This window comes from Cervus canadensis, chromosome 14, assembly GCF_019320065.1.
Source record: "Cervus canadensis isolate Bull #8, Minnesota chromosome 14, ASM1932006v1, whole genome shotgun sequence".
NCBI classification, from domain to species: Eukaryota; Metazoa; Chordata; class Mammalia; order Artiodactyla; family Cervidae; genus Cervus; species Cervus canadensis.
The window spans coordinates 48,193,461-48,216,007 of NC_057399.1; the positions used below are offsets into that span (position 1 = coordinate 48,193,461).

The 22,547-nt window shown below is 41.2% G+C and overlaps 2 protein-coding genes across 2 annotated transcripts; both read right to left on the bottom strand.

The window, feature by feature from the left end:
* Positions 1-7,668: 7,668 nt before the first annotated feature.
* LOC122453343 (interferon omega-1-like) lies at positions 7,669-8,306 on the bottom strand. The gene has a single exon (XM_043487330.1). It carries the CDS (start codon positions 8,254-8,256, stop codon positions 7,669-7,671), a length of 588 nt encoding a protein of 195 aa, XP_043343265.1. The 5' UTR covers positions 8,257-8,306.
* Positions 8,307-21,420: 13,114 nt separating this feature from the next.
* On the bottom strand, positions 21,421-22,024 carry LOC122453342 (interferon omega-1-like). The gene has a single exon (XM_043487329.1). The coding sequence runs from the start codon at positions 22,006-22,008 to the stop codon at positions 21,421-21,423; it is 588 nt and encodes a 195-aa protein (XP_043343264.1). The 5' UTR covers positions 22,009-22,024.
* Positions 22,025-22,547: the final 523 nt, after the last annotated feature.

The window sequence follows — 22,547 nt, forward strand, 5'->3', positions numbered from 1 at the left end:
TTCAAACCATTTGAGCTCTAAGGAAAATTACTGAAGCTGAATCTATTTTCTCATCAGTAACAATTCCCTCCTCACACCTGGTTGTCTTTAAGGTTCTACTGGTCCTGTTTGATGGGTTCGAAGAAAGATGAATTTTAGAAACTAAAGTACACAGAACCCTGAGGATAAGAATACTGGCAACAATTACCATCTACCTTGTCCAGTTCCTAAAGCCTCCATCCTGTGGAAAACTAAAGCAGGAACACTGGTGACAGCAACACTGCAGAGCTCCTAAAGGGTTCAGATTTCTACTTTCATTTTTCATCTTACTATAAATTCATCTGATGTAAAGTGTATGTCAACACTTCTATAATGAGGATGTCTCATTTTTATTATACACTTTCCAATAAAGACAAAAAGTTTTAGAAATAGTAAGTGATTTGTCTGAAGCCACAAAGTTATCAAGTGATGAAGTCAAGATTCAAACTCAAGGTAGTCCATCCTGACTAACCCATTCTACCCTATACATTGCCCGGGGAGCAGAGATGAATGGATAAGATCTTAGCCTACAGCTTACAAGTAATTAATAATAGGCCAGAAGCATTCTGCCTGGGCCTTGCTGAGAGGTGGAATGGTATGGAAGAGCCGTAGAGTAATCAGCATGGCTTCAAGCCAGCAGAGACTGATTTGTAAGGACCCCACCTAAGAGTTGGACATGACCAAGTGACTAAGCACGTGCACACACATATTCCCAACCCAGAAGCAGGTGTGTTTCAACTTTAACCTATGCCCTTGGGAACCCACAGGGCCAACAGTGTTGTAAACACCTGTGCATTCTTCTGTCACTCTCACATCCCTTGCCTGGTTTTAATTTGTGGAATCACATCAGCAGTCAGAATTTCTTGGATAAAATATACACCAGCAAGAAAATTAGCTGTTTCTTCTAAAGACAGCATTAGTGCACGTAGTATGAAAATGAACAGGGTTCTTCTTCAGCAAGTTTGAATGTTCTTCCCACTAGTCACAAAATTAGACTCCAGTTCCTAGTCTCTTTACAGTGAGGTATGGTCATGTGAGTGAATTCTGGCCAGTTGAACATGGTTGGAAGTCATGTTTTCCTTGCACAGGTCTGGCCCTTGGAAACACAGCCACATTATCCAGCAGGCTTTTCCCCTTTACAACAAAGAGGAATAAACCCAAGCACCACAGAGACATTTAAAATCACATAGTTGATGTGTGAAATTAATACATGGTTATTAATAAAAAAATAAAAATAAAATCACATAGTTGATCACAAGGGCATTTTACGGAAGTGTCCCTGATTCACTGTTTGGGAGAGAACCATCTGATCAGGAATGTTTACACTGAGGTGTTAACACGGATGGAAGATAAACCTCTACTGTGTTCAAAATGTTCAAAATGTGTTCAAATTTTCATGTTTCTCTGTTTGAGCAACTAATATTAATTACCTTAACAGACCAAAGTCTAAAACAAAATAATGAAGAAAGTTTGCCATGAAAAGTTACATCTCAGCTTCTAGTAAGAAATGGAATATTTCCTGCCATATTAGTAAACAAGGATGTTACAGTCATCAGCAATTGCAGCCCTTCCCCTGAGCTAGTGAGCCCGGAGGGAACTCCGGAAGAACACAAGCCATCTAGTAGCCCCATACTGCAGCCCCTCCCTACAGTGAGCCCTGAGGAAAAGATCAGGATATGTAAACACAAGAAACTGGCCCCAGACAGCTAAGGTGCATAGCAAAGGAATGATTCCAGTCAGTCCAGACTCTTGCATCTTCCATACATAGAAAACTGCTAAATTCCTTTACTTGGCATATCTAATTTTAGTTAACAATAATCTTTTGATGTTCAGACTACCTGCCCTTTGTTGCAAAACTTCTAGGTAACCTGGGTCTTCCCCATGCCTCCTCGGGGCAGTCCTCTCAGGATGACTTAAGATGTTGTCTCCCAGGCTTGAAGTCCTAAAAATTCCCATTGAATAAAACATAACTCTCAATTTTTAGGACATGAATAGTTTTAAAGTTGACACAAGGGACAGCATATACCTTCCAAAAATACAAAAAAGATCAATGATTTATTATAATGAGGTTATATAAAGAAGCATAGGTTTAAAAAAAAAAGCACAAGTTATTTACATTTCTGAAACTTTCTTTTTTGGAAACTCTACGTATTTTAAATATGATGCTGCTGCTAAGTCACTTCAGTCATGTCCGACTCTGTGCGACCCCATAGACGGCAGTCCACCAGGCTCCCCCGTCCCTGGAATTCTCCAGGCAAGAACACTGGAGTGGGTTGCCATTTCCTTCTCCAATGTGTAAAAGTGAAAAGTGAAAGTGAAGTCGCTCAGTTGTGTCCGACTCTTAGAGACCCCACAGACGGCAGTCCACCAGGCTCCTCCATCCATGGGATTTTCCAAGCAAGAGTACTGGAGTGGGGTGCCATTGCCTTCTCCTATTTTAAATATAAAGCCTTGAATTTCAGATTTTTTATAGCTGATACAGAAAATACAATGCAGATTGCTTGCTTGGATTTGACAAACAGTAGTATTAACATAATTGATTAGAGAATTATGAGAATCATTTTATTATTTTCTGAATTTTCTGTGAAATTTATTCAATGGGGAAAGTACACTTCACTCATCCTTTGGACAATCTCCAAGGCGAGGCAGCTATAGTCCTCCTCTTCTAAATAGCTGCTGACTGCTTGGAGGCACTTTTGGGACAACTTTCCCAAGCAAGGACAAGCTAGAAGATTGTCTATTTTCATCTTCTGCTCCAGCTCCAGACTGGCTAGAGAGTAATTGAACAAGCAGGTCTTACTCCAAACTGTACTGGAGTTTTCTGAGTGGAACCGGTTTAAGATCTGGAACAGATTGAGAATCCAATGATAGAAACTGGTGGCTTGTATCTTCTAGATGTTGACATCGCCTACGTTGTAGTGAAAAAAAAAGAAAATGAAAGCAGGTCTGTTATGCTTGCGTGGTTGATCTGATATCTCAAAACTGAGGATTTCCTGCTATTCACAGCTTTGAGCCCAGGAGAGGCTGAAACAAGGTATCACTAGCACCATTAGCAAGTAGATTATGCCATTCAGCTCAGTGATTCAGCGGACCACGCTGAATGGCAAGCGCTGCTGCGGTTCAAGTGCGCCCAAAGCGCCTTTGGCGGCGCCCCAGCGGCCGGGAGGGGGCACCCGAACTCGCCGTAACGCACCGACAGCGAGGCCCACCCAGCTGGACCCGCCTCCAGGTTCAGCGCCGCGAACTCTAGCGCGGGATCCACCGGGAGAACCCAGGAGTCCCCGTCGGCAGGAGCCTCGGCTCCGGGCGAGGCGCCGCGGAGGCCGAGGGAGCGCGTGGAGCCGCCGGAGCTGTGAGGAAATTTCCTTTTCGGGCCCTACTGCCTAGGGCAGCTTCGCCGCGGCCACGCTCAGAGCCTTTGATTTCTGCACCTGCTCCTGCGTTCACCCTCCCCTTCCTGGGAGATTTTAGCCAGAGGGGTTTGCACCGTGTCTGTTGATGCTGCGTTTGATGGCTCGAAATCAGAGCGCGTCGTGGTATGTTTTCAGATTCAAGGTTGTTTCTGGGGGAAAAGACTAATTCAGGGAAAGGGGAAAGGCATCTACAATCTGGACAGATATCTACGAAGTAATGGGATCCTCCAGTCCTGCAAGTGGAATGACTTAGGGACACGGTTGATGCACGGCTCAAACTTACTGGAGCCTGAGGCAAAAGGTAAGCTTTGTTTCTATATGCTTCCTTTTATGATTTTTTTTCCTTTTATGATTTTTAATGGTTTATTTTTCCTACAGCTTTAAATTGGTGGAGAAAATATGGAAAATATTATTGAAAATATTATTAATAACCATGTAATTATTATAAATATTAATTACTATTTATTATTAATTATAACTATTAATTAAAACTCACAGCACCATTTAAAATATTGAAACTATTATTTTAAATACTATTAATTATTAAAATTTTAAATGTTGAGGCTATTATTTATTAATAGCTGCATAATTATTATACACTATCAATTATTAATATTAAAATTCACAGCACCTTTTAAATTTTATGTTTTATTTATGCCCAAACCAGAATTCATTATAATTTTTTCTTTGCTCTAATAAAAGGAAACTAATCAGTTTTCAAAATATGCTTCTTTATCTGGTTTTCATTATTAAGAATTGCTATTTTGACATTTTTTGTGGTTTTAAAGAATTTTTAATTAACTTCAGCTCGGTGGAATTTCTTTTGCAGCATCCCACTGTGACTAGTATTTGCTATAAAACTTTATATATAAAACTTTAAAGGCCACTTCTGATTTTGCTTAAGATTGCACTAAACTGAATTTGTGAGTCACTTGGGAAGATCCAAAGACAAAACTGATTTTATCTTACAAATTACTGATGGTGCATCTTGCTTGTGTGTGTGTGTTAGTCACCCAGTCATGTCTAACTCTTTGCGAGACCATGGATTTTAGCTCGCCAGGCTCCTCTACCCGTGGAATTCTCCAGGAGAGAATAATGGAACGGATTGCTATTCCCTTCTGCAGACCTTAAATCATCAAAAATACGTAAGAGCCAAGTCAGTGGCTGCTTTTTGCATATCAGATGTATTTACATGAAAATAAAGTTCCTTTGTTAAATACTCAAAATATGAATGCACTTAGTTTAGATTTTTATATTCATATCTAAATTTCAAAGTTGAAATCAGAACATCTATATCTAACTTTAAAAATATGCTTATAGACCATAATAATTGATACTTTCATCCAGTTATTCCTGCATTTCCAATTTCTAATTCCTGTTTTTCCATTTATTTTCAAGTTCAACAAGTGCATTCATATCTATCCCAAGCATTTTACATTTATTAACATACTGTCAGGGCTTCCCAGGTGGATCAGTGGTAAAGAATCCACCTGATAATGTAGGAGCCACAGGAAACAGGGGTTCAGTCCCTGGGATGGGAAGATTCCCTGGAGGAGGAAATGGCAACACACTCCAGTATTCTTGGTGGGGTAATCCCATGGACAGAGGAGCCTGGTGGGTAAACCCATGGGGTCACAAAGAATTGAAGCAAGAGTTGAACACCACTAAGCATGCGTGCAACATACTTTCAAACTTACTGTGTTTCTTTTGTTGTAAGCAAAATGGTAAGCCTCCTATGAGCAAGCTGTTTTGGTTTTGTTTTGTTTGTTTATTTATTTGGCTGTTGTGGGTCTTAGTTATTGCATGCAAGGTCTTCCATCATCCTTGCAGTGGGATCTTTAGTTTCGCCTGTGGAACCTAGTTCCCTGACGAGGGATGAAACCCGGGCCCCCTACACTGGGAGCTCAGAGTCTAAGCTACTGGACCACCAGGGAATTCCCTGAACAAGCTGTTTTATTTCTAGATGGGTTTATGGAGGGTTTTGGTAGAGCTTTATTAACTTTTACCATTTGGTTTAAAATAGCATCCTGCCAAATTAAACTGCATGAAAATCTATAATCTTTTTGTGTCAAAATGCTTTCGATTTCAGCACAATGTACGTTATCACTTGATACTATATCTTTTAATATTTGGTAGACATCTTTAGTTTGTGTGTGAGCTGCCACGATTGTGCATGACCTTGATACCCATCAGATGTCTATATATGTTTTTAATATGGACTTTAGAATAGGAAAACTGAAAAAATACATTTATCCTGTGTACAGTACTAAAAAAACTTATCATACTTCAAGTCACGAAAGCAATGTGTTGATGACTGAACTAAAACTATGAGTTGAATAAGGCACAAATTTAGCATAATGATTCTTGAGGGAAATGAATTGTTCATCATTGCATGCACATCTCTGTCTTTCCACTCTGACAAGTCCATCACAAAGTAATATTATTTACAAAAATGAGAAATTGCCATTTTAGCCAAATAATGATTTAAAATAGTCAAATATTTAAAATAATCATGTTTCTGTCATTTCCTACATTCTTCAAAATAATTCTCAGAAAACATATTTCAAAAACATAAAAAGGTATGCACAGAGATAGTAAGCTACACTTTCCTCAAAGTTCCACCTTATTTCTCTCCTCTACTTCACAAACAAGTTCCCAAAATCATTGTCTGTACACAGTACCCTTAACTCCCCTTCCTCTTCACTTACTCCCGTCTGGTTTCTGCCCCATTAATTCTACTAAACAAGATCCCGCTACGGTCACTATGGCGTATGTTTCAGGCTCACTGGGACAGTTCAGCCCTCACCCACCCTGCAGGCACCACTGCGTCTTTGAAACACACTCCTTCCCTTCAGTAGTCTCTCTCCTGTTCATCCTTGTATCCTTCTCACCGCACTGCCCCCTGCCTCAGTGCCTGTTGCAGACTCTCCTCTGCCTGGCCCTTAGTACTGAGGGTATGAAGGATTAGGTTTAGGTCCTCTTCTCATTGTCCATTCTATTTATAAGTGACCACATCCATCCCCAAGTCCCTATTACCGGACACACAACGCTGCTGCTGCCGCCGCCAAGTTGCTTCAGTCGTGTCCAACTCTGTGCGACCCCATAGAAGGCAGCCCACCAGGCTCCTCTGTCCCTGGGATTCTCCAGGCAAGAATACTGGAATGGGTTGCCATTTCCCTCTCCAAGACACACAATAAAGAATTTCAAATCAGTAATTATACCTGTGACATTTGTTTATTGTAGACCCACTTGGCTAACAACCAATCAGGCTTCTACACACACTTGCCAGGTACCATAGAAAAGGGATCCCTCTTTTTCCCCTGAAAATTACCTGTAAAAATTACCTGTAAGTATCTTCTGATATGAGAACCCAGTTTTCCATTACTTCTTTTTGTATTTTTAATATAATCGAAATTTTTAAAAGACACTTTATTTTTATGTATCGTTCTGTATGAGACTGAAAGTTTCAACATAGAAGGTACTGAATTAGATTTATTTACCAGTGTTTCTTGAAGGCAATTCCACAATCTGCCACTTTGATACTCAACTAATACATATGACATGAACTGAATGAATGAATGAATGAGTAGATAAGTGTTACCATCAATTACTCAGTTTTGTTTAGAAAACTGAAGATTGAATTTAGGGGTTAAGGATAAGCAGACTCAGTGTCTACACAGAGACACTGAGTTGTGTCTACAGCACAAACATGTTTCCAGTGAGGCAGCGTCACCTGTGGAGAGTTCTTTGATCAAAACACAGGATTTTCTACTTAAATACTCATTGCTGGATTAGTTCATTTTTGTGTGTATTCAATCATTCAATAAAAATATATTTGGAAATGCCATCCACGAAAAGAGAGCAGAATAAATTTTATCTCACACAAAAAAGAAAACTAAGAGTTTGATAAGAATTTAATAAATAAAAAATCAAATTTAATGAAATGGAATGCTGACCATATTTTGTAAATCTTAATACAATGTGAAGGCAAACACCCTTGTATGAAAATAGAAATATGACAAGAAGAAGTATAAATAAATAATAAATAAATCAGGGAAATAATCGCTTAAGAACTGATGACCCTAGAGCTAAGTTTTTAACATCCTTGCTTAATACTACAAAATATATGTTCAAGTAATTCAGTAAATTTTGTGGCTAAAGCAGAATGCTAGTCTTCTAAAATGACTACAAGTGAGTGTGCAAGGCTGATGTGGCATCTTAGTCAGTGAGAGTCATCTCAAGGTGAGTTCTGATCTCCATCCATCATTCTTAAACTTTCTTGCAAGCTGGTTGATGAAGAGAAGGATCTCATGATTTCCAGTCTGACGATTTCCCAGGCACAGTCGCTGTATTCCTTCTCTCGCAGATAGACATGGATTCCCTGGAAGTACCTCTTCACGGCCAGCGTGGGGCCTGTCCTTCCCAGGGCAGAGTCTTCCTCTCCCATCACCTGCCCCAGGCAGGCATCCAGGTCGTCCAGCTGCTGATGTAGTCCCGTGCGGAGCTGCTCCAGGAGGGTGGTGTCCCAGGCAGCAGAGGAGCGCTCTGTGTGGAAGAGGGTGAAGCTCTGCTGGAGCATCTCGTGGAGCACAGAGATGGCCTGGGCCTCCAGCAGCTGGCCACCCTCCACCATCTCCTGGGGGAAAGCGAAGTCCATTCTGTCCTGCAGACAGAAGCGAGGGGAGAGTCTCCTCATTTGGCCCAGGAGCCTGAGGGTCTTCCTGCCAACCAGCACGTGGTTCAGAGACAGGTCACAGCCCAGGGATCCTCCCGGGCCGTAGCTGACCAGCACCAGGGCCGTCAGTAGAGACAGCACGAAGGCCATGGGGAAGATGAGGCTGCTGCTGGGCTGGCTGAGATGGTGTCTGGTGGAACCTTGAGGTAGGTTCTCTGATGCCATGCTTTCTAAGCAAGGCCATTAAATAGGGAACAAGGTAGTTTTCATTTTCTAGTCATTTATGTACACTTGTACTTCCTTTTTTGATTTTCATTTATGTATTCACAATATGATCAAAGAAAATGTCATCAATCTAAACTATTAATTTTGCATATTTCCCAATAACTTCCTATATGCCCATTCAAATAGATATTTATCAATCATATGAGAAAGGTCTTTTTCTTAACTCAGGAGTGATGTATGTTTGTAATTACACACATTATTGCTCCCTGTCTCTCATGCATATATGTTGCTCTCCTCTTGTCCAGGAACACATCTGTAGCCCTGATCTTAGGCTCTATTTTTCCCTCTACTTTACATGGGAATCCAGGCTCCCTCAGCTCTGTGGTTTCTGTATTTCTAATATTTACCAGTTCACTCTGTTAATTAAGCTCTTTGAAATAAATGATGGTTTCTCTTTAGTGTTCAATTTAGAGAAGATTCTGATTATTATGAGTCCATGAGCTGCTCCCATGTTCCTCTTCCTTCTATAACATGTTCCTGCAGGTGCATGTGGTTGTGCTTCAGGGAGCCACGAGGTCATGATGATTACAGACATCGCCCTTTCTTCCCACCATTTTCTTCCTGGAGACCTATCATCTTCCACAGGCTGGTCCAATACCCCAACCAGAATCCTGGTTCTTCTCAGGGTACATGGGTGTGGAGACTCTCATTCCAGGATGATTGTATTTCCCCAGCAGCACCTCACTCACAAGGGAGAGATCACATGGAGCCACAGCCTGTCCTCGGGAGTGACAGAGTCCCTTGATCACCTGTTGGACTCCCTCCCTGAGGGCAGGCTCACCACATCCTGAGGACTTGAAAATCTCCTATCTGTGGAGGGCTTGTTTATTTGTTGGGACAGTAAATCATCTTCCTGAGACCCCACCCTGGAGTGTTTATGTGAAGGACCCGAGTTCCCAGTGGTGACCCCTCTTCTCCCGACGCATGTCCCCTGGTGTCCTAAATGTCAGTAGCTCTAAGGTGCTGAGAGCTAAAGTGTGTTTGTGCAAGTAGACAGAGGAATTATCCAACTGCAATTATTTCACCTTTTCACCTTTAGTAGAGAGATAATTTTTATTTAACAAGTATAGATTTTACCATTCTACTCTCTTAATTTTTTGAACCCGTGTGATGTTCAGAGTTTCTGAGTTGAGGGGTGAGATTCAGTGGTGTTGCTGCCTCTCATCGGAGTTCATGTCACAGAACCTAGTGAGCTTCGGCTGTTCATTCAGTCAGTTGATTCCACTGGGCTTCTTTGTTCCTCTGTCTCTGTCTTCCTCTGAGAATGCAGGGCAGTGAGACTCACGCTACTCAGTCAGGGAGAAATAGCCTTCTTTCTTTGCTCGTGGGTGAGTCTTCAGTTCAAGTTCTTTTAATTTATATTGACATACTGGACAAGATTAGTCTCACTGCTCCTGCTCTAGTCCTAATTCATGATGAGGTGAGAACCATAAAAGGAAGTGAAGAAAGCCAGAGGGGCTGTATCTCTATCATTTTCAAGATTTTAGGGGATTTCGTTTTTCTTTGCAACTTTCCTAGAAAGTAAACTTCGAGATGAGTTTTGTGGGCAAAAAGAAAACAAATGTAAATCTGAGTATCATGAATACGAGAGAAGGGAAGTGGCTTTCCCCTGACACAGTGACGTATTCTGAGTTAGCAAACTTCAGTGCAGCACAGCTGGGGACAAGCTGAGGCAGAGGGGAAGGGTGAGGCCAGTATCAACAACAGAAAGTGTGGGACACAGCTGCTTCTGCCAGAAACTCAACAAAGGAAAAGTTCTGGGCCAGTTGACTGCCCTTTGCTTTGCAAGGTCAGTTACCTCATTTTTCTTTCATTTAATCCATGTAAGATCAGTTTCAGGAGAGAAGGAAGAAGTCACACCCATCAGCTCATAAGAAACTGACAAGCAGAACCTCAGTTGGTATACCACTAACCCTCTCTGGCAAGATCGTGGAGACCAGCCTTGCTGAGCATCTGTCCTGGTGATAAATCCACTCAACAATGAGAAGATGCTTTCTGAAAGCTAGAATTAAACAAAAGGGAATCAGATGATTCCAAAGATCCTTATGTTAATCTGGGTAATAGTAATCATAATATTAAAAAGTAATAACTGAATTTTGTTTGCTACTAATGAACTTGCCATTTTAAGCTCTTTAAAATATTAACGCAGTCCTCTCATTAACCCTATTTGGATGACATCATTTATACAACTGGAGAGAAATATCGATCTGGAGCATTGAACTATTCCCAATGTACCAAATACAAAGGTACATCTAAGGAGCTTTACAATGATTTGTGTGAACAATCCCATTAAAAAGAGTGAAGGGTTCAAATGAACATGTTGCTGGGAAACCAACAAAGTAAATTGAAGGAGGAGAATGAGATGACAAAAGCCCTTAAATCACTTGCAAATGCCAAACATCACTGTTTATGGCTTTGTAGGGCAATAAGAGAGGTGGTCTTAAGTCTAGAGAAATCTCTTTAAGGTCTAATCAAAATAGACAAAATTGCTATTAAGTATATAGAGGGGAATAGATTTTTCTGGTAATTGGAAAAAAAAAAATGAGTGGGATTTTCCTACTGGTCAGGATCTGGCGCTTTCACACTGTGACCTGGATTTAGTCCCTGCTATGAAAAATGAGATCCCACAAGCCTCGAGGTGGTAGATCTAAGATTTTATGAGTGATTTCTTCAATGAAATGTGGGCTTCCCTGGTGGTTTTGATGGTAAAGAATCTGTCTGCAATGCAGGAGACGTGGGTTTGATCCCAAGGTAGGGAATATTCACTGGTGAAGGGAATGGCAATCAACTCCAATATTCTTCCCTGGAAAATTTCATGGACAGAGAAGCCTGGAGAGCTATAGTCCATGGAGTTGCAAAGAGTCAGACATGACTGTTGACTAACACTTTCACACTTTCTTCAATGAAATATAGTAAAATAATTTTATTAACCCTATAAGAGCTAGCCCTTGGTATCTTTGTATTTTAAACTCTTGACTTTTCTCGTGAGTTTAAGAACAAAAGAAAAATATCTAACAATTTCCAGCCGTTTTAGCTCTGACATTTCTCCTATAAGATGACAACTAAAACAACACTCTGCATCTGGTTCTACCTGAATGAAGTTACTACCCACTGCAGTCCCTGATCTCCAACACATGCTTGGTAGGAGTTCAGGGTGGAGATCAGGAAAGAGGCACTCTGTGATGTAGGAAAACTGACACAACAGGCCACAAGTTCAGTTCACTCAGTCGTGTCTAACTCTTTGCAACCCCATTGATAGTTGCACGCCAGGCTTCCCTATCTATTCCTGTCCAACAGCCCAGCAGAGAGTTAGATAATTTCCTAAGAAAAATTTATGAACCCAATTTTTGCAACTTCTCATACTTAGAAAAGCTCTAAGATCTTTCAGAGAGACATCTGTTCCTCCTGACTCTCAGCCACCTTCTACCAAGTGATTGCACATAACCCCTTCACCACAATCATGCATATACTGACACCCTCTAAGTCCTTGGAGCAGTTCCTCAGAGCTGAGGAGAGTTTGTCCTCCATTATAGTCCTCAGTAAGTTCTCCCAAAAAACTCTGGCAGTCATGTTGTCAATAATTTTCAGTTGACAAGGACCCTTTGCAGGAGACCTCCTCAGGTCAACTTGCTGTTCTCATTTATAGTGAAGACACCTGCATTTCTCACCTCTAGTCCAGATGGGTCATCCTATTGTTTACTGATAGAGTCCAGTGAAGAACCTCTTTTCTTTATTTTTCCAACCACTAATTCAGATGTGGGTACTGAGAAAGCCTCATGTGTTACCAAGATGGTAGAGCATACATACTTCCTGGACAGAATTAGGGAAGGTTTTGAAAGGGCTCCTTAGCATGGAAAGACTGCCTGGGACTCCAGGGTCAGCCTCATAGCTTTGTATAGTTGAATTCATTTAAATTTCTAGCCTCAATGTATTAAACACTATAAAATAATACTGTAGGATTTTAATAAAAATATTATTTAAGAAATCATTTGTTAATAAAATTATATTTTAACAGTAATATAGGAATAGTTTTTGCTTCTTTTAGGACCCTATTCCTCAGACAGGTTTCCAAACCTCTAAATGTACTTTAAATGTCTCTCTGACTTTAAATGTTCCTACTCAGTCCTGTTTTTACCAACTGGAAACAAGAGAAAGAAGATTGATTCATCAATGTCCTCTTTCCAAATTGCCTACATTTAATACATGAATTTCCACAAAGATCTTTGCTACTTTTAGGAATTGTGATCTTCCAGAGTGCACATTACTGACATGTGTCCTTTCAGGAAGGCTCTATCACACTAGTTGCTAAATGTATTAAAATCGCTGCCTGTGTCCCTTCTATTTAAGATTGTTTAATTTTGCTTATCTCTGAAAGAGGCAAAGACATCATGATGGAGTTAAAGAACTTCCTTGCATTGCATTGTCCCCAGGCACATCTTTCCCTGCTCTGTGATAACTTGCTGGGTCCTAAAGAGGTAGCAAGTCTGCAGCTGTGATGGGCATGACCCTCCTCCCTTCCAAGACTCTGCAGGCTGCTGTGGTATGAATGTCACCTGTGCTGGAGGCACTGCTGGTGACCAGGCATTCATGCTCTGTCTCCGTGCTCTCAGCATCCACTTCAGTCTTCTCAGTCTCTGAAAAGGAATGTTGTAGAGAAATGCTTGCCTCAATTCTGCTCATCTGTGCTGTTCCATGTCCTGAGGACTTGCTGCTATTGTCTTTGCTACTTCTGAATTACTTTCTGTATCATCTTGAGATTCCTAGCTTAATAGGAAAGTAAAAATGTAAACCTAAAGGGCCTGTACTGTGATTTTCCATAATGTTCAACACATCATTGATTCTTTCTTCATTCAGAAACCTGCTGGTTTCTGTTGATTAATTCTACCAAGCAAGCTCTCATTAAGGTGGTCAGTGTCATCTCTTTACCCAAGTAGGAAGGACTTTCCATCTACATATCCATGAATGCATTGAGTCTTAAGGGGTTACAACCTTTCCATCTCTGTTTTCTCACCACTCTCTCTTGTGTTGTTAACACATGGCCATTCCATCTCTGCTTCCTTTGTGGTGTTCCCTCCCTTTGAGGGTTGAGGTCATAGGACTCAATTTTAAGTCCTTGTCTCAATTTATACTCATTTCCCATTTGATCAGTTTTTCTGTTTCATGCTTTACATTTCATGAAATTGCTTGTAAATTGCCATCTCCAACATCCAGTGGACATTTGCACTGAAATGTTTACTGATTAATTGTAGTAGTTAACTTTTTATATCCTGTCACATCTTGTTCCACATTCTACTGGCAGAATTCCAGTTTTCTCCCTTTCATTGTAACATTCAAACTGATATTCATTTCTACTACTAATTAGTGCTATTTTAAAAATAGTGAACATTTTATTATGAATTAACTGATTATTGATTTGGGGTTTTCTTTTTAAAAAATCAAAGCTACAAAAGTGACTGAATTAGTTACATTTACATCTAGGTCTTAAGAGCAACACACAACGTGGCTAAAGGAAGTAGATTTGATTCAAATCTGCAAATCAAAAAAAGGGGTCAAGGACTTGTAAAATAAATTGTTTAATCAAGTTGTGCATTCAGCTTGGCATTTTGTTTTAAAGAAAAAGGCAAAGAATGTTTTTATAGTAAGAATTTAATGAAAAAGAAAAATTATAAACTGACTAAATTCAAAATCCATGCCAATCCCAAAGAAAGGCAATGCCAAAGAATGCTCAAACCACCTCATAATTGCACTCATTTCAAACGCTAGCAAAGTAATGCTCAAAATTCTCCAAGCCAGGAATCAACAGTAGGTGAACCGTGAACTTCCAGATGTTCAAGCTGGTTTTAGAAAAGGCAGAGGAACCAGAGTTCAAATTGCCAACATCTGTTGAATCATCAAAAAAGCAAGAGAATTCCAGAAAAACATCTACTTCTGCTTTATTTACTATGCTAAAGCCTTTGACTGTGTAGATCACAACAAATTGTGGAAAATTCTTCAAGAGATGGGAATAGCAGACCACCTGATCTGCCTCCTGAGAAATCTGTATGCAGGTCAAGAAGCAACAGTTAGAACTGGACATGGAACAACAGACTGGTTCCAAATCAGGAAAGGAGTATGTCAAGGCTCTGTTTCGTCACCCTGCTTATTTAACTTATATGCAGAGTACATCATGAGAAATACTGCACTAGATGAAGCACAAGCTGGAATCAAGATTGCTGGGAGAAATATAAATAACCTCAGATACGCAGATGACACCACCTTTATGGCAGAAAGTGAAGAAGAACTAAAGAGCTTCTTGATAAAAGTGAAAGAGGAGAGTGAAGAAGTTGGCTTAAAGCTCAACATTCAGAAAACTAAGATCATGGCATCCGGTCCCATCATTTCATGACAAATAGATGGGGAAACAATGGAAAAAGTGAGAGGTTTTATTTTGGGGGGCTCCAAAATCACTGCAGATGGGGAGTGCAGCAATGAAATTAAAAGATACTTGCTCCTTGGAAGAAAACCTATGACCAACCTAGATAGCATATTAAAAAGCAGAGACATCACTTTGCCAACAAATGTCCATCTAGTCAAGGTATGGTTTTTCCAGTGGTCATGTATGGATGTGAGAGTTGGACTATAAAGAAAGCTGAGCACCAAAGAATTGATGCTTTTGAACTGTGGTGTTGGAGAAGACTTTTGAGAGTCCCTTGGACTGCAAGGAGATCCAACCAGTCCATCCTGAAGGAAATCAGTCCTGAATATTCATTGGAAGGACTGATGCTGAAGCTGAAACTCCAATACTTTAGCCACCTGATGTGAAGAACTGACTCCTTGGAAAAGACTGATGCTGAAGCTGAAACTCCAATACTTTAGCCACCTGATGTGAAGAACTGACTCCTTGGAAAAGACTCTGATGCTGGGAAAGATTGAAGTTGGGGAGAGAAGGGGATGACAGAGGATGAGATGGTTGGATGGCATCACCGACTTAATGCACATGAGTTTGAGTGGACTCCAGGTGTTGGTGATGGACAGGGAGGCCTGGCGTGCTGCAGTCCACCGGGTCGCAAAGAGTTGGACACGACTGAGCAACTGAACTAAACTGAACTGAACTGATGAATTAACCCATGTTCAGTATTATGCCACTGTTACCTGTAGACCATCAGACAATGGGAACTATGGTCCTGTAAATCATTGTTGAAGAATTCAAACCTTATGTATTAGAGCTTAAAAAGGAAACAGAGAGTTGTGGCAGGATTTATCTTGGTGCAATTTAAACTGTCCAGAATAGACTATGGAGTCACACCTCTGAGTTCTCTTTTGGGCTAAAGAAGAGAATTAGATTGAGTTTTGGGTTTTTATTTCAAGCTGACTTGACTCATGTAGATGAATATCTCCTTTTTGATTGAGACTTTTCCATGAGTGTATTTCATTTCCAGTGTAATAACACAAAAGAAGCATTGAAGCTGTGGCATTCTCTGATGCCCAGAATAGAAGGGAAAAGCTTTTCAGTGGAAACAAAAGAGAAGAGTGCAGAAACTGACAATTCTGGCCTATTAAAGATCTTATTTGTGGGAAGGTGCTGGGAACAGCTGGATAAAGGCTGGCACAACCTGACATCTGCAGCATCACCAGACTCATCAGGTGCCAACACCTTCCCTGATGACATGGAAGGTGGTGTTCTCCAGCCCTGGAGAATGGTGGTCATCACCATTGCCATCCTCCTAGAGACCAGGAATCACCAAACTCAGTGCTTTAGTGAAACTGAGTCCCAGGGCTACAGCTCAACAAGGATCTCCAAGCTGCCTTCCCTCTGCCTCTGCAGCTGGGATGGGCACCGCAGATCTCCCTGTAACAGACCAATTGGCCCTGCCCGCCCAGCGGAAACCGACTGCAGGTCAAGAGCCTTGAACTTGAGTGCGGGTTCCACCAAGGATAATCGGATAACCGGTCGACAGGAGCCTCAGGCCGGGGCAAGGCGCCGCTGGGGCCCCGGGAGCTTGTGGGGTCCCAGGCACAGTGAGGAAACTTCCTTTTCAGGCCAGACTGCCCAGGGGTGTTTTGCAGCGGCTTTGCTCAGAGCCTTTGATTTCTGCACCTGCACCTACGTCCATCCTCCCCTTCCTGGGAGGAGATTTTAGCCAGAGCAGTTTACACTGGTGCCCGTTTATGCTGCAACTGATGGTTGGAAATCTGAGCATGTTGTGGTGTATTTTCAGATTCAGGGTTGTTTCTGGGGAAAGGACTGATTTGGGGAAAGTTGAAAGGCATCCACAGTCTGGAAGGACATCTACCTAATATTGGGGCCCTCCAGTGGGAAGACTTGAGGACAAGACTGAGACTTCAAGGAACCTCTTGAAAGGGAAAGTGATTTCATTTCATTTAAATGGTTAATTTCTCCTGCAATGATCAAGTAGTTGAAAAATATATTTAAATGTATAGGTAAGTCTTAAACTCACACCAAGTTTAAATGTTTTCCTTAAGCCAAAACAAAACTTTAAGGTTCTGGCTTCAGTGGAAGCAAAATCATCTGCAATGTGTTCCAAATTACTTCTTTGTTCATCTTAATTCAATTGAGTAAAAGCTGTAGTCGACAAACTTATGACCCAGTAACTACCTTAAGTAATTTCAATTTTCAAAATCTTTCTTTCTTCTCATTTCTTTTAACCTAGGATCATATGTTAAGCTTTCAAATTTACACATAGTTTTCCACTGGAGAGTTTTACTAACTTTTTAAAAATGTCATTTTATACAGATAAGTTGCTTTAAAATTCATAATCAAGATTTTTTTTTATTTCAACATAATGTAGGTTTACACTTAATATACCATTTGCTGCTTAATAAGCATCTTATGTGCCAAATGCACAGATTGCATGGTGACTTGATGCCCACTATATGTCTCAGTGTGCTTAGGACAGTCATGAGATTATTTCATTTGCTAGTAAAATTTAAAAATGTGTAGATATGCTTTGTACAATATTAGAAAAGATTTCTGCTGCTAAGTTGCTTCAGTCATGTCTGACTCTGTGTGACCCCAGAGACGACAGCCCACCAGGCTCCTCCATTCCCGGGATTCTCCAGGCAAGAATACTGGAGTGGGTTGCCATTTCCTTCTCCAGTGCATGCATACATGCTAAGTCATTTCAGTCGTGTCCAAGTCTATGCGACCCTATGGGCAGCAGCCCACCAGGCTCCTCTGTCCACAGGGTTCTCTAGGCAAGAACACTGGAGTGGGTTGCCATTTCCATCTCCATAGAAAAGATCAACCTATTCTAATTTGCAGAGGTAGAATTTTGCATTAAAATTAGAGTTGAGCAAGGCACAGATATGGCATAATCATTCTTAGGGTAGACATGAAATATTGGCGAAACCTTTGTATACACCTGTCACAGTAACAACTCTCAGAATTATGTTTAATGTGTCCCTGATGCTTTATGTAATCTACTCATTTATGATAACTTTTTAAGTTGTTATATTAACATTATATAAAGCACATGAGATGGTATATTGAATGGAGTACAGTATTCTAGTTATCCCTATTTTATTTTCAGTTGGACAATAATTGCTTTACAATGTTTTCTTGGTTTCTGCTTGTACAACAATGTAAATCAACTATAAATACACATATATCCACTCCCATACTCCTATTTTAAAGCTGAGAAAGCTGTAGTATAGGACAGAAAAACCAACTGGACCAAATAGTGCAGGAAGTTGAAGGAAGACTAAAGAGATGCCCAGATAACAAATATACTGGTCACATAAGAAGACAAGAGTAACCCCCACCCCCCCCCCCACACACAAAATGCAGCAAGATTGTCATTTTCAAACAGTTTAACTGGTAAAACTGTTTTAAGCTTATCATTATGATTATTATCATGCAAGATTGTCATTTTCAAACAGTTTAACTGGTAAAACTGTTTTAAGCTTATCATTATGATTATTATCATTATTACACTTACACTTTCATTGACAACCCCGAGGACCAGCAGTATCCTACCATTGTGCAGGATGCTGGGTGGGAATAAGAAATGGAGACGTGCTCCTGCTCTGGGGAGTCAATTCCTCCCCATTTAAGGGACTGTCAGTTAGAAGGTCCTGATGGAGGATGTGTGTGGGGGAGGGGTGTTTAAAACTAAAAAGCAAGGCCTTGATCTTCTTTTTTTTTTCCTTTTAGTTCTACCAGTTTATTGTTACCAACCCATCTCCCTCCACCCTCATGCACGCATTCTCAGTCATGTAACCCCATGGACTGCAGTCCGCCAGGCTTCCCTGTCCACGGACTTTTCCAGGCGAGAATACTGAGTGGGTTGCCATTTCCTTCTCTAGGAACGCCTTGATCTTGAAAACTACAGACTGTAGGAAATTCTTAAAATAATAAAAGTTGAAATATGGTGAATGAAATGTATAAATTGCTGGAATCTTTGTTGATCAATTTTTGTAAATGAACCCTGGCTTGTTACTGTGGGAACTTGGATATAACTCAGTAATGATATTTTCTGTGCAGCACATTGACATATTGATTATTAAACTCCTTCTTAGAAAATCATACTGTTTGAAGATAGAGAACATGCCTATTTTCAGTAATTAACCTCCTGTTCAAATCTCAGCCAAACATAGGTCCATGGTGCTGAATAAAAGATATGGTGGGTGTGCATGACATGCTTCAACATATTTCAAATGGTCAAATATCGAAGTTTTGGCTTAGCTTCTGGTTCAAGATGGTGGAGTAGAAGGACGTGCACTCATCTCCTGCAAGAGCACCGAAATCGCAACAAACTATTGAAAACCATCCACAGGAGGACTCTGGAGCCCACCCAAAAAAGATACCCCATGTCTAAAGACAAAAAAGAAATTACAACGAGATGGTAGAAGGCGCACAAGCACAGTAAAAATAAATCCCATATCTGCCAGTTGGGAAACTAACAAACTGGATAACAGTACTACCAAAAAAGTTCTCTCACTGTTGTGAAGGTTCTAAGACTCACGTCAGTCTTCCAGGTCTGCAGATCCAGCAAAGGGACTGGGAATCCCCAGGAAATCTGACTCTGAAGGCCAGGGAGATTTGATCACAAGACTTCCACAAGACTATGGAAGAGAATCCATTCTCAAAGGGGACAAACAAAATCTTGCGAGCACCAAGACCCAGGGGAACTGAGCAGCAGTGACCTCACAGGAGACTGAACCAGACCTACCTGCTAAGGTTGGAGTCTCCTGTGGAAGTATGTGTCAGCAGTGGTTTGCCTTGGGGACAAGGGCACTAGCAGCAGCAATCCTGGAAGGTGCCCCTTGGCGTGAGTCCCCTTGGAGGTTGCAGAAAATCACACTTCATTCATTAATAATGTTTCTCATATCTTTAGTATGAGAAGGGTAACAGTTGACTTCTGAACTCTTTGTTGGGTTTTGGTCTTTCAGTAGCAATGCAGAAGCTCCAGGAGGTGACATCGCCAGCAAGTATGGACAAAGGACTTTACTGAAAAGAGAACTAGGATCCAGCCCGGGACACCGTAGGACTGGAGGGCAGAAATCCATTTCAGAGCTCCTGCTCTTTCTTTCCTGCCTCTGCATGTGTTTGATTTTCTGCATTGATATGAGATCTCTATTCTTTCCCTATTATTCATCTTTGTACTACATCAAAGCATTTTCTACTAATTCCTCTTTCTCAAAGAGTTTTTTCCGAACTCATAGGAGTGCTTTTAGAGATATGAAATCCAGAAATTGAAATGCTCTTCAGCATACAGCAAAGGAAAGTTCTCACACTGAAAGCCTATGGAACTAGCACCAAGGTGAAAAGAAAATACCTTTGCCGGGGGCCTAGCACCTTTCCAGTGTCACCTTCCAGTCACTGTCTCAGGCCAGCTGTCCTGTCTCCTCCCTGAGGGCAGCCACTCTGTCATCATCACAGTCCTGATGATTTCTGCCAGGAGCGCTTGATGATTCTTGTGTGGCTGAACTCATTGAATCCAAACAGTAATCCTGTGAAAACTACCCTTATTTTCCCCATATTAAAGATGAGGAAACTAACCTTGTAGTGTTTGTGATACGTCTCAGGGTAACACTACTAGTAAATAGCAGAACTGGGATTCAGAGGTTTTGGAATTTCTAGAACTCTCCTTTCCCTTGGGCTCTCTTCCTGTGGCTTCCACTCTGACTACACCATGCAGCTAGAAGAAATCAGCACAGAACGGAGCTCCTGAGATGGAGGCAGTGAAGGCGCTGTGTGAGGGGGTGACCTGCTCAGTCCTGAGGAGGCAGGGCTGAGGAGAAGGTGGGAGACAGAGTAATAGGAGTCAGGAGCGGCCATCAACACCGCATGTCGTCAGCTTTCCAGCAGGAGGGGACTGCTTCCCTCAGATACGTATATCAACCATTCTGTAATGAGTGGGTATAGATTAGTTATGCCTATGACATCAAGACTCACCATTTTCTACAATTTCATAATTTACTTCCTACCTTTTTTCTTTTTGGCACCCTCCACAGCTTATAGGATCTTAATTCCTCAGCCAAGGCTCCCTGGAGGGAAAACTCAGAGTCCTAAAAACTGCACCTATAGAAAATTCCCAGAATTCCACATTTTAACAAACATTTCATGGAAAGTGATAGAATTGTTCCACAGTATAAAATGAACAAATGCTGATTTATGATAGATACATAGACAAAATAAGGATTTAGGTTATCAAAATTAAAAAAACTCAAGGAGTTTACTTTGAAAAGTATTTAATAAATAAATTATAATTTTAATGAAATAGAAAGGGGAATATTGTTTCCAACTTTTAATACAATGTAAACATACACATCTTTTATACAAAAATATAAAATATTGAGAAAAATAATACATTAAATAAAAAATAAATAAATAAGATCAGGGCAAACATTGCTTATGGATTGATACACCTGCACTTGAATACTTTTATATCCACTTGCTAATTACTACTGACGAGTATTGGCTTAGCTAACTCAAATTTGGTGGCTGAAACAGAATTCAGAGTCTTCAGATATGACCCCAGGTGGGTATACGAGGGTGACGTGGCATCTTAGTCAGTGAGAGACACGTCAAGGTGAGTTCTGGTCTCCATCCATCACTCTTAACCTTTCTTGCAAGCTGGTTGATGAAGAGAAGGATCTCATGATTTCCAGTCTGACGATTTCCCAGGCGCAGGCGCTGTATTCCTTCTCTTGCAGGTAGACATGGATGCCCTGGAAGTACCTCTTCACGGCCAGCGTGGGGCCCATCCTTCCCAGGGCAGAGTCTTCCTCTCCCATCACCTGCCCCAGGCAGGCATCCAGGTCGTCCAGCTGCTGATGGAGTCCAGTGCGGAGCTGCTCCAGGAGGGTGGTGTCCCAGGCAGCAGAGGAGCGCTCTGTGTGGAAGAGGTTGAAGCTCTGCTGGAGCATCTCGTGGAGCACAGAGATGGCCTGGGCCTCCTGCAGCTGGCCGCCCTCCACCATCTCCTGGGGGAAAGCGAAGTCCATTCTGTCCTGCAGACAGAAGCGAGGAGAGAGTCTCCTCATTTGGCCCAGGAGCCTGAGGGTCTTCCTGCCAACCAGCACGTGGTTCTGAGACAGGTCACAGCCCAGGGATCCTCCCGGGCCGTAGCTGACCAGCACCAGGGCCATCAGTAGACAGAGCACGAAGGCCATGGGGAAGATGAGGCTGCTGCTGCTGGCCTGACTGCGATGGTGTCTGGTGGAACCTTGAGGTAGGTTCTCTGATGCCATGCTTTCTAAGCAAGGCCCTTAAATAGGGAACATGGTAGTTTTCATTTTCTAATTGTTTCTGTACACTTTTACTTCCTTTTTTGGTTTTCTGTTATGTATTTTCAATACAGTCAAAGACATTTTTTCTATCTAGACTATTAATTTTGTCTTCTCCTAGTAACTTCAGATGTGCCCATCCAAATGGATATTTCTCAACCAAATTAGAAAGGTCTTTGTCTTAAGTGAGAATCGATGTGCATTTGAATTTACACCTGTTATTGCCTTGTCTCTCATGCATAAATGTTGCTCTCCTCTCTTCCATGAACATATTTTTGGCTCGATCTTAGGCTCCATTTTTTCTGTCCTACTTTACATAGGAAGCCAGGCTCTGTCAGCTCTATGGTTTTCGTATTTATAAGGGATTCTACCAGATCGCTCTGGTAGTTAAGCTCTTTAAAACAAAGGATGGGTTTTCTTTAGTG